At 38.0% G+C, this 17,196-nt stretch overlaps 1 protein-coding gene across 3 annotated transcripts in view; it reads left to right on the top strand.

Annotated features, from left to right (window-relative positions):
- The window catches only part of UNC80 (unc-80 homolog, NALCN channel complex subunit), a 233,058-nt gene that overhangs the window by 108,172 nt on the left and 107,690 nt on the right, over nucleotides 1–17,196 (top strand). For all 3 annotated transcript variants that reach the window (XM_044667510.1, XM_044667509.1, XM_044667511.1), the window contains exons 25-26: nucleotides 3,525–3,658; nucleotides 15,501–15,666. In XM_044667510.1, coding sequence (XP_044523445.1) covers nucleotides 3,525–3,658; nucleotides 15,501–15,666 — 300 coding nt within the window. The remainder of the gene's footprint in view (nucleotides 1–3,524; nucleotides 3,659–15,500; nucleotides 15,667–17,196) is intronic.

The following is a 17,196-nucleotide window of genomic DNA, read 5'->3' on the forward strand; positions in this document are numbered from 1 at the left end:
TCCCTTCATTGTAGGCAGGGCTCCGAGGGACCAATTCCTAGCGTAAGCACTTTTGTATTCCCAGGTTTAGCTCAGAGAACTCTCAATGCTGTGCTGCCCAGAAATGGCACAGGGACATTCAAAGGAAGCCTTGGCAGAAAAGAGGTCCTTAAGGCACCTCCGTCCTTCCTTTGTTCAGAAATAATTTCCTGTATGTAGTGCTGACATGATGAATCAGGATGGCAGCCTTAAGAACAAAATGCAGAGAGAGAAAATAATGCAAACAGCCTAGTAAATGTCACTTAGCAACGTCTGAAAAGCCCAGCATCTGAGCTAATTGCTACTGTGACTCAACCACAGAACACAAAAAGCATTTTCGAAAATCGCCTCTGCCACCATCCTGTTGCTAGGGAGATTGGAGATGCTGTCTCCATGGCCTCTGATAGAGAGAAATGGACCACTGCTCACGTGGTGCTGCCACTGATCAATGCCAAAGTCACAGTAAAGGATGGTCTTAAAGAAGCAGAGGCTCCACTAGGGTGGATTCCCTAAATGCCCATAGTCAGCCAGCATCCCAATATATAAATATACACATATATCATAATATACGTATATAATATATATCTATATAAATTTGTAAATATATTTTACAAATATTACAAATATATTATAATTATTACAAGCTCATCTCAGAAAGAAATCATTAGCATTTAAAGACCAGGAAAGACTCTTTGCAAAAGAGAGTAGAAGTATTTGTGACTGGATATAGATATAGTAATATAGAATAAGTTTACTATTTATAGGAATAGTTTGTATTTCATCATGCCTGTCATCTCAGCCTAAATGCCTATCTTATCTTTTCTATGAGGACATTAAATTTATTTTTCTGTAAAGAAAGAAAAACAAACAAATAAATAAATAAATGATTTTATATTATATATATATATATATATATATATGTATATATATATATATATATATACACACACATATCCTGTTCCTTTTCTAGAAAAGAAATTAGGAGGGCAGCTAGGTGGCTCAGTGGATTGAGAGCCAGCCTTGGAGATGGGAGATCCTATATTCAAATCTGGCCTTATACACTAGCTGCTATATGACTCAGGGCAAGTCACTTAACCTCTGGCTTCCTCAGTTTCCTCATCTCTAAAATGGGGATAATAATAGAACTTACCTTCTAAAGTTGTGAGGATCAAATGAGGGAATATTTGTAAAGCATTTTGTGTAGCTCCTGGCATGTAGTAGGTCCTTAATAAATACTTATCGACAGGTTGTCACTTGATTTTTTTTTGAAATTTTATTCTAATAGCTTTGATTACAGAGCTTTTTTGTCAAAGTGAAAATTGGAAACAAGTATACAAAATAGTTGATTAGCAATTGTGTGTTGAAAGCAGTAAGAGTTTCCACACTACCAAACAAACTAGTTCTGAGTTTCTCCCAGGATAAATGGTGAACAATTCCAGCTTCTTCAGTATTTATCAAAATACAAAAGGGAAAAAAAAGTAAAGATCTTTTTTTTTCTTTTCAGATGGCAAATCTGACCCTTGTGGTATGAGGACATTTCACACATAGACAGATGGGGGAGCGGGGCAGAGGGGGAAAGAATTGTTCCAAAATGGAACTGAATGCATCTAGTATGGAGTGACTCCCCAAGCTCCCAGGCTCGATTTATTTTCTTTCAAAACCTAGATACCACAGAGAAATGCCTGGTGTTCTTGACTGTCTTTGAAATGTCTCCAAGCCAAGCTTTGAGGCTAATGTAGGCTGGGCTTACTATGGAGAGGTTTCTGGGATAGTTTCAAACAATAGCACATTACACTTAGCAAAAATTAAAAGGCTGTGTTTCTTGTTTTCCAAATGTGTTTCCAAAAAAATCCAAAAGTTGGATTTTTTTTCTTTAAACCCTTACTTTCGGGGGCAGCTGAGTGACCCAATGGATTGATAGTCAGGCCCAGAGACAGGAGGTCCTGGGTTCAAATTGAACTTCAGATACTTCCTAGCTCTGTGTCCCTGGGCAAGTCACTTCACCTCCATTGCCTAGCCCTTACCACTCTTCTGCCTTAGAACCAATACACAGTATTGATTCTAAAAAGGAAGGAAAGGGTATAAAAAAATAAAATTTTAACTTTAATAAAAAAAAACCTCCTTACTTTCTGTTTTAGAATTGATATCAGGTATCAGTTCCAAGGCAGAAGAGCAGAAAGGGCTAGGCAATTGAGGTTAAATGACTTGTCCAGAGCCACATAGCTAGGAAATTTTGGGGGCCATATTTGAACCCAGGAATTTCTGTCTCTAGGTCTGACTCTATTCACTGAGCCCAAACCTGCCCCCAAAAGCTCTTCTCAATGAAATATGGTCAAACAGCTAGTCCATGTCAGAGTCGTGATTTGAATTCAGAGCTTCTTGACCCTAGTAACATCATTCTGTTCCCTCTACCTAGCTAATCCTCTAGAGCTGCTGAACCAATTTATGTCAAGCATTCCTCAAGGTAAAAGTGAAGAACGTTCCACAATTGTACTGTAGTCGTGGCAACATACCAAGCAAATGGTATAAAACTCAGGAAAATAGAAAAGGTTTAGGTCAGCAGAGCTTCTCTTTATAGACAAGCCGATGGATTATCTGGTTGCCTGGCTAAGCAGATCTTATTTTATTATAGCTCAACAGTGAGCTTGTTTGCTTTCCATTACACAGATATGCCAAGGGTCTGTGATTTCTTCAGCACAGTATCTTCTAGTGTGAGGATTCCTTCTACCACCAAAGACCATCATTGTCTGTGGAGGAAATAAATTCTAGGGAGGTGGCTGAGGCAGGAAAGAAGCAAATACTTATGATGCACCACTATGTGCTTCGCACATATCTCATCTGATCCTCTCAACCCTGGGAGGAAGATGGCATTATGGTCCCCATTTTATAGTTAGAGGAACTGAGGCAGACAGCAGAGGTGAAGTGATTTACCCAGCACCACAGGGCTAATAATTGTCTTAAGTGTAAGCTTGGCTCTTCTCCATTTCAGGCTGAGTTTCCTATCCTCTGCCCCATCTAGTGGCTTTTCCATGGCAATACAGTTAATAAATCAAGATTTAAGCTGCTGGGCTTCTTTCTTGGCTATAAGACCAGCATGTCACTTGGCCAGCCTGTCCTACATAATTAAGATAACCTGAATCTGGTTGAATGGCAAATTAAAGAATTTTTAAAATTCGATTTTTTTTTGAGCATTTGATTCTTGAACCTGGGATCCTTTACTCTCTGATAGGGTCGGTATAGTACTCAAACAAACATCTAACTTGGGTTACCTGATTCCACAATTCTGAAATCATCTCTAGAAAGTTGCAAAATGGACAACTATTGTGTATAGATGTGAGTAGACGGCCTTCCAAGGAATCAAAGTTTTCCACTTGATGTTGATTGGGAATGCTTCCATGTTTAGAGATACTATTTGATTTTGCAAATGTGTAATGGTGTTCATCAGATTCAACCTCTGCATCATCCACTGGACTCTCCTCTTAACAAAGAAATGCCCTCCTTCACAGGTACTGTGAACCCCACCAAATGTGGCTGCCCCTTCGCCCTCAAGATGGCAGCCTGCCAACTTCTACTGGAGATCACGACCTTCTTAAGAGAGACTTTTTCCTGCCTGCCTCGCCCACGCACTGAACCTCTGGTGGTAAGTGAAGCACAGATGCTGAAAATAAGGAAAATACTTAGACTGGCTCACACATAGGTTCATATGCTTTCTCAACTTGCTCCATTCTCTATGAACAAATGTACAAATATAATTTTATAAGCTAAATCAACCCAAGAATTCTCATGTTTTAAAAAAAAAGTGGATTCTTTTCCCCATAATCCTATCAAAAGTTAATTTTCTGCAGAGAAATCACAAAATGGAGCATTACTACAGTAAATAATTGACCCATTACTATTGTTACTAGCCTGTGAAGATAACCAAAAGGGTTGCCTATTTGACTAGGAAATACTGTGGTTATTAATGTGCCTCAAATTTTTCCAAAATGACAGATTGTATATTATAACCAAAATGAGTTATGGAAACATAACAAAATCTGTGCTTTTGCCTATGTTTTTAACTCCTCTGAGGGAATATTTCTCCCAGTAAACACATTATCATTTAAGCCATGAGTAATAATGATAACGTTCACAACAACAATAAAAAATTCCAATTTTTTTACAATAAAATTTGTGCTTTTGCATATATATTTAATCTCTTTTGGGAATGTTTCTCCCAGTCAGAACATTATCATTTAAGTCATGAGTAATAATGATAATGATAAAAAAATAACATCATCAGCAATAATAAAAACTCACTTTTTTTCAATAAAATCTGTGCTTTCACCTGTTTTTGACTTCTTTAAGTGAATATTTCTTCCACTAAGCACATTATCATTCAAGTCATGACTGGTAATGATCATTATAACAATAGTAATAACAGTAGTATTTACAGAGCACTTTGAGATCTTCAAAGCTTTTACATCTCATTTTATCTTCACTACAACCTGAGAAGATAGGTGTGATTATTATCCTCATTTTGCAGATGAGAAGGCTGAGGCAAATGAAAGTTTGTTCAGGTCACATAGCTAATGGGGCAGGATTTGAACTCAAGGCTTCCTGAATCCTGGTCCAGTGTTCTGTCCACTGATCTGCTTATAATTTGTCTTCTCCAGGCTAAACCTCTCCTACTTCCTTCAATTAATCCTAATATGGTATGATTTTTGAGTCCCTTTGCTATCTTGTTTGTCCTTGTGCCTTTCTCAAATGGAGCATCTCAAAATGAACTTGATTTTCTGATGTCATCTCACCAAGGCAAAGAAGAGTGGTAATATATCACTATTCTTGGTCGCTATGCCTCCATAGTCCTTGAGAGTCTCAAGATCTTAAGCAGATAAAGAACAGGCTAAGCTCACTTTCCTTATCTTGCACTTGTGAAATGGATTGTTTTAATGCAGTTATGAGACTCTGTTTATGAGACTCTATTTTTGAAATATAGTAGTGATATATATTTTTTATATTGTCCTCCTGCATAAAGAAATGGCCTTGCATTGGGAAGTCCCACTTCTCACCTAAATAAGCTATATGCTACACTGGACAAATTACTTAATGTCTCAGCATGCTAGGCAATTCTATAATTACTCAATGCAGAGTAGAGACTAATCTGCAGTAGTCGAGGAAATGTTCTATACCAATAAAATCAGATTTGTCTCCAAAATCATATTTTTAGATTCAACCCAGTGCTCCAGGCCCAATTTGACATTTCATTTTTCATGCCCACTCTGCCATCCAATGGACTGACTATTGCTCTGAACATTTTGTTATCTGCAAGTGTGATAATTCTATGCCTTTATCCAGGTCATTGATAAAAACAGAACAAGACCAAATGCAGATCCTAAGGTATTCCTACTTCCAAATTGAAACTGAACCATTAACTGTTACTTTTTGGATATCATCACTCAACTCCTTCCACATCCAAATTCCAAATTGTCTAGTTGATGCCTATCCATCTTTTCAACAAGAAAAAAATGAAGAATCTTGAACTTTTGCTAAAAATCTAGTCACCATATATCAATTCTAGGGTATTCTTCTTGCCCAATCTCCCAATAACACTGATAAAATAGGAGATGACTTTATCTGGAATAACTTGTTCTTAATGAAATATACCAGCTTATTGTGATCACTGCTACCTTTTATTCATGCTTACTAGCCATACTCTTATAAAAATCTGTTGAAAAAGCATTCATCAAGCACATACCATATGCCAGGCATTGAACTAAGTGATTCAGATACAAAAAAAAAAAAAGGCAAAAACTATCCGCTCTCATGAAAATCACAATGTAATTGAGGAGAAAATGCTCATGCCACCATGTATAAACAAGATATATACATATATGAGATAAATTTCAGACAATCAGTAGAGATAAAGCACTAAGAGAAAGAACATTAAGGAAAATCAGGAAAGGCTTCTTTTGGAAGGTGGAATTTTAACTGGAACTTGAAGGAAGCCAAGAAAATCAAGTTATTTTTGAAAAGCATTCCAGGTACAGAGATAGCCAATGAAAACACCAAGTTGAGAGATGGAGTATATTGTGTAAAGGAAATGAAGGAAGGAAATGGTGGGGAGCAAGATATAAGAAGATTGGGCCAGGTTATGAATGACCTTGAGAGAAAGATTTTATATTTAATCCCAGAGATCGCAGGAAGTCATTGGAGTTTTATCAAATATGGAGATAACATGAATGGACTTGGCATGAGGTGATGAGAGCCTGTATCAAAGTGGTGACCATGTCAGAGAGAAGGGGACAGTGATAAGAAATGCTATGAAAGTAGAATAGTCAAGACTTAACAATAGATTGGAATTAGGAAATAAGAGTAAGGAGTCAAGGTATAAACCTAGAAGTCAGGGAAGATATTAGGACCCTTGGCAGTAACAGGAAAATTAGGAAGATGAAAGGGCTTGAGGGAAGATTATGAGCTCAGTTTTGGTGTTGAAGATGGCTGTGGGACATCCAGTTTGAGGTATCCAACAGGAAATTGGAAATATGAGACTAGAAGTCAGAAGCGAGATTAGGACTGGACGGATAGATCTGGGAATCAATAGGATAAATATGATCATTGAATCTATAGGAGCCAATGAGATTACCAAGTGAAATGGTGTAGAGGGAGAAGAGAAGAGGACTCAGGACTGTCTTGGAGAATACCTGAGATTAGTGGGTCTGACCTAAATAAAGGTTGAGTAGAACAAGGAGAGAGCAGTAGTGTCCCAAAAACTAAAGAGAAGGGAGTATTAAGGAGGAGAGGTGATCAAGAGTGGCAAAGACTGCAGAGAAGTCAAGAAGGATGAAGACAAAGAGAAGGCAATGAAATCTGGCCATTCAAAGATCATGGGAAAATGTGAATTGAATGATGAAGTTGAAATCGAGTCTTCAGAGAGTTTAAAAGTGAGAGGAAAAGAAATGGAGATATTAACTGTACGCAACCTTCTCAAGGAGTTTAGTCCAAAAAGGGAGTATGTGGGAAGCATGTGAACAGATCAAATGGGGGCTTTTTGAGGACAGGGGAGACATGGGTGTGTTTGTAGGAAATAGGAAAGCAAACAATAATTAGGAAAAGATTAAATATTAGTGAGAGTAGGGATCATCAGGAGAAAATGGGATGGAATGGGATCACTTGTGCAAGTAGAGGGGTTAATTATGACAAGGAAAAGGGCTATCCTTGCATGTGAGACACGGGTAAAGGGGAGATAGTGGTGAATGACACCTGAGTGATATGAGATGAGGTGAGGAGGAGAGAAGAGGAAGCTCTCTGCAAATGACCTCAATTTTTTCAATGAAATATGGGGCAAGCTTCTCAGCTAAAAGAGCTAAAAGAGGTATAAGAGCCATTAGAAGGGAAAAGCACTGTAGTAAGTGGGATAGTAAATCAATTAGGAAGGTGTAAAAGGATTGCCTGACCACCCTGAGGGCCCAGTTGAAATTCTACAATATAAATTTGTATAATGGATCTAATCACTAAAGTTTCATTGTTTTCTCCAACTTCATTCAATGAGTAGGGGCAAAAACAGTAGCTGGTGACAGTAGTCCAAGTCCAAGGCCAAGGCTTGGCAGGGTCATATTAGGGATAAAATAATGAAGTAAGGGACTCAAGAGAAGAAGATAGTATAGAAGCGAACTGGTTCGCCAAGGGGTCAAAATGGGAAAAGGGGGAGAATATTACTAATGTAGGAGTAATGGCCTAGAAATTGGTCTGGATAGGTAGATGAGGTCACAATAAGGATGGTAGAGCAGGGTCAAGAGTCTCACAGCAATGGGAAAGGTGAAATGATAAATTGTGATCAAATAAGGGAATTTTAGAGTTCCTGAACCTAGAAGTGGAACACTTGTGGACATTAACAAAATTGATGGTATCACCATCTCTATATTGTTATGACCACCCAAAGGTCAAGATCTTAATATTAGGTAATGAGAGAAGCACAGTTGCACAGCCAAGATATGGGAGCAGAGATTTGCTTCCTACACCAGCTTGCAAAGCTTCCTTGAAGAGATTAGAATTCTCAAGTTTGACTATACACCCTACTAACAGCTCAGGACTGTCTGTTGGTTTAGAAGTAACTAGGAAGTAAGAGCTGACTTCCTGAACCTTAGCAATAACTATGTGTTAATACTAGCCTGATCTGGATATGATCAGATAAGCTGTTAACACATTCAGACTATGTTTATCAAAGATGTTGTCTTCAAAAGTAAATTGTTTAACTCTTAAATAATTACTAAAGGCTTGAAGATTAACTAGGTTTATTTGGGTATTTTGACTGGAAGGTAAACTGGGAGTAGGAGAGAGGGAAGTAGGTAATCCTGATTAATCTTGCCTAAAGTATAATAAGTTATAATATTATTTAAATATAAAGATGTCTTAGGTCCAAAGTTCAATGGGACTTTGAGAGTCTCCCATTGGCTCTGAAGCTTAATATGGAATCTGTTAGATGCTGAGCCCAGAGCTATGAAGTCTCCCTGTGTCAGAAGTTGAAGTAAATTTTGTTGGTTTGATAAATGATCTTGAATGAAATAAAGCTCAATGGCCTTATCAATAGAAAAGGTGATTGATATGGCTAGCAATATAGGTTAACCCTTGCCTGCCTGCCTATACCAAAATCTCCCTCCTCCCAGGGCCCGGACAGCAGACACCTCCCTACCTCCCAACCCAAGAAGAAGTGGGGTTGTGTCTGTGCACTTCAATTTATACCCCTTCCCTAATTGTCAGATTGGCACATGCCCAAGGCTGCTTTGCCAGGTTCTGAGTTCTAAAGGGGAAAACTGCTTTTAGTACCTACAGAAAATGGCTGACTATTTCTGTATATTATAATATGTAGCTATGGTATGGTGGAAGAGAAGGAAATGAACTATTTGAGTAACTAGGTTGAACATATATTTATATATTTCATATATAGCTATAGTTATATATACTTAACATATTATAACATATATACTTCCTCAAATGTGTATATATGTATATATGTACCTATATATGTATAGATAGATAGATAGATAGATAGATAGATAGATAGATAGATAGATAGATAGGTAGATAGATACTTCTTCAAATACCCCAACCTCCCAGTTACATTAGAGCAAATCAGGAAAAGTTTCTTTTGGAAGATAGAGTTTTACCTGAGACTTGAAGGAAGTCAGGGAGGCCAGATCAGAAATGTGGAGAAAGAGCATTCCAGGTATAGGAAGAATGTCTGGAAAATCAGTTGGTACCAGCTACTAGAATCTTGATTAGTTGATAAATATAGATTGAATGAATTTCAAGGGAGCAAATGCCACTGAGTCATGAAAGTAGAGGGAAGACTAGAAGTGTCATCAGGGAGCAAGAAGGATTCTAGCTTTCACACTAGGACCATTGAGTCAGGAGGTTTAAGTGAAAGTGCCACCAGTATTAGAGTGGCAAGGGAAGCTGTGTTAGCAGGAGAGAGCCAGTGGTTGTCAGATTCAGTGATTTCAAGAAGATGGAAGCAACAGGAAAGGGAAAGGTTTTAGGTGAAAGCGAGTTTTTACCTTACAACAGGTATTCCAAAGAGCATGATGAAAAGGGTGGGTAGTGTTATGATTGAAATTATTGAGAGGCAGTATTTCTGATATTTTAAAATAACTTGTTAATTGACTGGTCAAAGAATCCTACCCTAGTCAAATGATTCTTTGAAAATTCAAATGCCCCCCAATCACTCTCTTGGCCCAGGCATTTAATACACTTCTTAGAAGCTCATAATTCACCTTCTCCCTTGAACTTCCCAAGACATTTCTCATTGGTAAATAGCTAATTAGGAGGAGGTCCATCTCATCCCCAAAGCATGAAGGTCACATAGATGGAAAGGGAATCCTTGACTCACTATTCTGTTAACCAAATTTTGTTCAAAGGAAGACATTCCTTGGGATTCCTAAGGACAAAGAAAATGTAAAAAGCAGCAAACTTTAATCAGAGTTTCTGTCCTAGATCCCAAATACAAGAATACACTGAAATTCTCTCTGATCCATGACCCTTTTATAGAAATCAATATAGTATATGAAATAAATCCTTCCAGTAGCTTCAGAGTGATGGGAGTAGAGGAGTGGGAAGTGGACAGAGAAAAGTTTGAATAATTTATAGCTGGATAGGGATTCATTCTTACTGGGATGGGGAAGGAATAGTGGTGTTGGAGTTTGTGAGAATTATGATAGTACTGGTACTTTGTTAATCATTGTGGAATGAGTTTGGGTTAAGTCATTGGCATCCCCAGTGCAGCAACGTGTAGCTGGAAAACTATAAAGGGGCAGGGTAGAAGAAGGGGTAGTATCCACAAGGGGCAGGCTCAAGTAGAACATTGAGGGAGGTTATGTGATAGAATGGTGTATCCCTTCTTACCCTCCAAATAACTGGTGGAGGTTATGAAATTTGGCTAGAAATCTAATTCAATCTTGCCTATAATTTTTGACTATATTCTTCCTTTTATTGAAAAATTGGGATTCTATTTGCCTTTTCTAATTTTTAATATTATAGCCATTCAAGAGACCATTGCAAACATCACTCTGTCCCAGCATAACATTTTTTTCAGTACCTTAGTACTTTTTTAGTACCTTTTCAGTACCATAAGGTGCAATTATTCTGCACCTTATGAAGTGAACATATGAGAAGCAGAGTGCTCCTACTCTTTTGGGTTTCAACTCCTCTTGAGCATTTTTTCCTGTTCTTTGCTATTCATATAGCTTTCTCACTGACAGAGAAAACATACAAAATAGGGGAGTAGACATTGTTCTATCATGATCATCTCATCTATCTCAAGAAGAGATCTTATCTCTTTTTCCCTCTCCTAATAGTTTTTCTTTTCATACTTACATTTTTCAACAACCTCATACTGAGTTTTCATGCCCAGTACCATTCCTGAAGGACTGTTTCACATTTTTATTCCTTCTGTTACCTACATCTCCTTGCTTTGAGTCAACCACGAGTGATGAAAATACCAACTATCATTTCTAAGCTCTTCAGTTTCTTGCCCAAAACTATTTTTTATAGATTCCTGCTGAGAGTATAATTTATCTTCACATGAATCAACATCTGTGGGCTGGAGGGCGTAGAACCTTCAAGGTGAGCTACTATAGTGAAGCTGAAGGGAGTTTGGATACAATCCAAAGACAATAAAACCAAAAGGAGTCAAGGAAACATTCAAAAAGTCAGGGTCAGTTTGCCAGATGGTAATCAAAAATGTGACATCCCGAGAGAAGCAAACACAGTAAACAGGAAATTAAGTCAGACACTGAGAACATTGATTCTGTTAGACTTTTTGAGATAGGGACCGGCAAAGAGAGAATCTATTTTTTATGATGTGCCAGGCACTGTGCTGAGTGCCAGAAATACAAATACATTATATTATAATAGTGTAGGAAAAACATAAAGGGGATCTAGGAGGAGGAGGTGAGAGTGTCCACTTGGGGGCAAGACAGCCAGTGGGAAGGCAAAATAAACCAGAGAGGAACCTGAACTGGGAATGAAGGGAGCGACATGGCTGGAGCGCCTCAAGAAATGGTGATCCATCCAGGTCACGGACTCGCCCATTAAGAGGGAGGCCTCCAGGAAGGATCATCCTGCAGGGTCAAGGGACCAATTGGCATGCTGGAGCCATCAGGAGAGTGAATTAAGCTGGGAATGAAGTGATCATCACTTCACCTTAAACAGAGTCACATTGGGAAACCATAGCCAAAAAAAAAAAAAAAAAGCCAATTTTACAAAGATTTATTAACTCTTTCAATATGAAAGCCAAAGACTTTGAGACTTTGTATATACACAATCTCGTCAAGAAAATTATATTATATTATATTAGTGGAGTGGACATAGATACACAAAATCCTACAAAACAAATGCAAGTCAGGTTGGTTAGGAGGGAAGGGTGGGTTTGAACCACTAGGGAGAAAGGGGAGAAAGGATTGGAAAAATGTCATGTATATGGTGGCCCATGATCTGAGCTTTGAAGGAAAGCAGGGATTCCTAGAGGTAAAGATAAGGAAAATAGATTCTTTTTTTGTGAGAGTCAATCAAAAGGTGGGGGAGAGGGGGTGGGGCAGCTGGGGGCAAGGCCTGGGGACTAGAGGTCCTAGGTACAAAGCTGGCCTCAGACACTTCCTAGCTATGTGACCCTGGGCAAGTTACTTAACCCCCATTGCCTAAGTCCTTACCACTCTTCTGTCTTGGAACTATTATTTAGTATTGATTTTAGGACAGAAGGTAAGAGTTTAAAACAAAAAGGTAGGGAGGAGATTTCTGTGTGAAGAACATCATAAAAGTTATATGTATTAAACTATAGAATGCATAAAGAGGAGCAATGTCTACGACTACAAATGGAGTTTGAAGCCAAGTCATAAAAGGTTTTAAAAGCCAGCAGAGTTTCTTTATTCATTGGATGAAGAGGGATGCACTTGGTCATTGAGCAGGGGCAGCTCTAGGAGCCACAGTACATAGAGTGCTGAGCCCATAGTCAGGAAGCTTCATCCTCCTGAGTTCCAATCTGACCTGAGACACTTACAAGATGTGTGACCCTGGGTAAGTCATGGAACCCTGTTTGCCTCAGTTTCCTCATCTGTAAAATAAGCTGAACAAGGAGACAGCAAAGTACTCTGGTAGTTTTGCCAAGAAAACCCCAAATGGTATGACAAAGTGTCAGACTCAACTGAAAACAACTGACAGCAACAACAGAATAAAGAAAGGGAGATATTCAGTCTGACTCCTACTTTTGGGTCAGTCGGTCTGACTGGAAATCACTTTGGCAGCTGTGTGGAGGACAGACTAGAGCAGGAGACCCCGGAGACAGGATGACCAATTAGGAGGCTCAATAATAGTCTTGGTGAATGATAGGTGATGATGGCTCAAACAAAGGGGGTGGCTGTGTGAGTAGAAAGAAGGGACAGACAGGAGAAAAGCCATTAGGTAGAAACTGAGAAGACTCAGTGACTAATTAGATAGGTTGGACGAAGGAAGAGAATCAAGAAGAGCAAGAGTATGAACCTTGGTGACTTGGGGGCAGAAAGAGGGAAGTTTGGAAGAGGGATGGGTTTAGAGTAAAAGTTAATGAGTTCCATTTTGAACATGGAATGAATAATAAAAATTAGTGTAAATCTTTCACTGAATGTTCATGAGTTTAAATGGAATGGCTCCATTTGACATTAATGAATGCTCCAAAGCCAAATCCTAAATTTAGCATGAAAAGAAAATTAGCATTCTTAACCTGCTTAAACCAACTTGAAGGGTTATAAATGCTCAAAACTGCTTCCTAGGAGATGGCACTAAACTGAGAATGAACAATTGAGAGCTAATCATAAATATTGCCCAAACAAAAATGCTCTAAAGATTTAATAAAATACTGGCAGCAGGAGTGTTTGCAAACCTCTAGTGTATTTGATTAATGTAATAAAATTCTCACAGCACTGGAAACCTACAGTTGGCGGCATAATATGGGGAATAACACCATGTCTTGAGAGGTAAGGGAGTGGATCAATGAGGAAATTCAACAGGAAGCAGTGAAAAGGATGGGCTGTAGAGGCTGCCAGGGATCCTACCCTGCTGCCAAGAGAGATGAATTTCTAATTTTTAAAAATAAAAACATCCTGGCAAGGTCAGTTCCACAATAGAGGGCATTACCAATATCTGGTGTTTGGCTAAAACATTCAAGGTTAAAGACTAAAAAGTAAAAGAAGAGGCAACCTGAGTCCTGCCATTAAGGTGAAAAGTACTACAAGAGAGAATAATAAGTACTGTTGTGAGAAAATGACATAAGCACACAAAATATATATGTGTGTGTGATATTTTATATATGTGAGGTAGCATGAAGGGAACATGACCTTGTTAGGTACCTTGGGTGTGGTGGAAGTGCATAGGAACAGGCAGTAAAGGCTGAGTACCAGCCACACTTTTCCTATTTTACAATTTTTCTCAGGGCTAACTCTCCATATAGCTATTTGGAAGTTGAAGGAAGCTCACTGTATTAAGAGCTAGGCCTAGAAATGGGAGGTTCTGGGGTCAATTCTGGCCTCATTTAACCCCCATTGCCCAGCCCTTATTGTTCTTCTGCCTTGAAACTAATACACAGTATTGATTCTAATATGGAAGGAAAGGAAAGGAAAGAAGGAAAAGGAAAGGAAAGGAAAGGAAAGGAAAGGAAACGAAACGAAACGAAACGAAACGAAAGGAAAAAGGAAGGAAGGAATCCCCATTTTACCAAAGNAAAGAAAGGAAAGGAAAGGAAAGGAAAGGAAAAGAAAGGAAAGGAAAGGAAAGGAAAGGAAAGGAAAGGAAAGGAAAGGAAACGAAATGAAACGAAACGAAACGAAACGAAACGAAACGAAACGAAAAAGGAAGGAAGGAATCCCCATTTTACCAAAGAGAAAATTAAGGCAAAGCAACTTGCTTAGGATCATATAGCTAGTAACTATTTGAGGCCACATTGGAAGTGAGATCTTCCTAACTCCAAGCCTGGCACTCTATCCACTATGCCACCTAGCCACATGGTAGACTTGAGGAATGAATGAATGACCAAGGAAATAAATGAATGATGATGCTACAGATTCAAAAACAATTATTTTAAAGCCCTAATCTAAAATTTACATCCATTGGAAGAGATCCAGTCATTAAAATATAACTAAGGTATACAATTATACATACAACAATGACAGCAATAATGTGTGATGATCAACTTTGAATGACAACAATTATCAGAAAAATTGATAACAATGCAATGATCCAGGACAATGCCAAGAGACTTATGAGAAAGAACGCTATCCACAGCCAGAGAAAGAACTGTGGAAGCAGAAATGCAGAAGGAAAACATTTGATTTTTCACTTGTTTATATGGGTATTGGATATAGGGTTTTGGTTTTTAAAAGATTAATACAAAAATAAATAATATAGAAATAGGTACTGAGTAATAATACATGTGTAACCCAGTAAAACTGCTTGTCCACTCTGGGAGGAGGGAAGGAAAGAACAGGAGTCATGTAACTGTGGAAAAATACTTAAATTAAAAATTAAAAAAAATAATTATCAGCAATACAAGGATCTAAAATAACCCTAAGCTATCTACCACCGCAGAAAGAACTGAGGGAGTCTAAATGCAGATGGAAACATACCATTTTCTACTTAATTTCCTTCGTGAGTTTTTTCTTACATAAGTAGCATACATATCTTCTTTCACCACATGACAAACATGGAAATATGTGTCGCATGACAGCACATGTATATCCTACATCATGATACCTGCCATCTCAGGGAGGGAAGAGAAGGTGAAGGGAGAGAAAGGACACAAATTGCAAAATGTCAGAAAACAATTATTAAAAATTGAATCTATTTGCAATCTGGAAAAGAAAAATATCATAAAAATTTAAATAAACATAACTCATGGAATTCTGAATGGTAGTCAGTTTGCTCCTTCTAGTCCAGTTCTGTTCTTGGAATAAACCTCTAAACGGTCTGCCTTGGTGTTTCAGGATCTGGAGAGCTGCCGACTCCGGCTGGATCCTGAGTTAGACCGGCACAGGTATGAGAGGAAGATTAGCTTTGCCGGAATCCTGGATGACAATGAAGACCCGAAGGATTCCCTCCACAGCAGCAGTCACACCCTCAAGTCTGACACTGGTGTTGAGGAGAAGAAAGGTAGGTAAACATGGAGAGGCTTTCTTGCTTCAGTAGTTATTACAGTGCACACAGCTTGCAAGAAATGTATGCCAGAAGGAAGCCGTGAATGTTCCCAGGAAGCTCCCATGTCTTTAGCCGCTAGGGCTAGGCTCATTCAATGACAGAGACCAATGCAGCTTGCTAAGTCATGGGAACACTGAGATCAGGACTTGATTCCCAGTGATAGAAATAAAAACAAAGGAAACTGAGGCAAAGCTTTCATTTATTCCTAATCTCAGTTGTCCTTTCAAGGTTTCCTTCAAAAATGAAAAGAGAACATTGCCTTATTTCAGAACAATTATTTCAGTCTCTGTTGTGAGTGGTGGTATCCTGGGTCATCTTTGTCATACTGTTTATAAGGGATAACCATGTTATTTAGAAAAAAGATGGAATTTTTGCATACATCATAAATGAATATGATTAGAAGTTGGTGACATACAATAAAACTTATGTAGCAGTTTTATGACATTGTATGTACCTTACAATGAACCTGAAGGCTCATAAATCATTGAAAAATGAAAATTAAGGAAGAGATAGAAGAGAGAAAATAAAGCTTGTTTATTAAAAAAAGGAAAATTGAATTAAAAATTAAAATTGATGTTAGAGCTGTCCATCTGTATTTGGTAAAGACAATAGAATGCCTTCCATCTTTTTTTTTTTTAAGCACATCTCATGCTAATTTCTCCATACACTGTCATAATACAAGTGTTGCAATACAAAATGCAGTCAGAATTATTTGGCATATTATCTTGAAAATCATATAGTGATTCAGTCAATTAAATTAGATAAAGTAGTTGGAAGGAAGGGAAGGGGAAGATATTCCTAGATAGTGCAAACCTTAGATTCAGGAGAACCTGACTTTGAATCTCACCTCAGACTCTTACTTAGTAGTGAGACCACTGGTCTCATTTATCTTTTCTTTTTAACCCTTACCTTAGTCTTAGAAGCAATACTGTGTATTAGTTCTAAGGCAGAGAGGGCTAGGCAGTGGGAGTTAAATGACTTGCCCAGGGTCACACTGCTAGGAAGTGTCTGAGACCAGATTTGAACCCATCTCTGGGCCTCACTTTCAATCTACTGGACCACCTAACTACACCCTCATTTAACTTTTTTTTAACCTTAACTTTGTTGTTTTTCAAATGAGAGGGATGAATTCAATGGTCTTTAAGGATTCTTCCCTCTATAAATTTATGACCCTAAGACCCAATAAGGTGTTTGCACACATCTATATAAAGGCTAAGCCATTTTAAAATAATTTTATTATGATAGTATATCTTAAAGATTATTTTAATTTTATGATTATCATTAAGAACACTAAAACATTATATATTTTGCCAGAATAAATCTGCATAATACTTACACAATAATGAGTAATATCTATTTTCTGCTCTTCTATAAATTTGGTACCTCTGTAGAGGAAGGTTATTCAAGAAATGTCCCCCCCACCCATGACATTTTCTTGTCATCCCTGCAATCTTTTTAAAAAAATTTTTATTTTCAAATTTTTTC

The sequence above is a fragment of the Gracilinanus agilis genome, chromosome 3 (assembly GCF_016433145.1).
Source record: "Gracilinanus agilis isolate LMUSP501 chromosome 3, AgileGrace, whole genome shotgun sequence".
Classification (NCBI taxonomy): Eukaryota; Metazoa; Chordata; class Mammalia; order Didelphimorphia; family Didelphidae; genus Gracilinanus; species Gracilinanus agilis.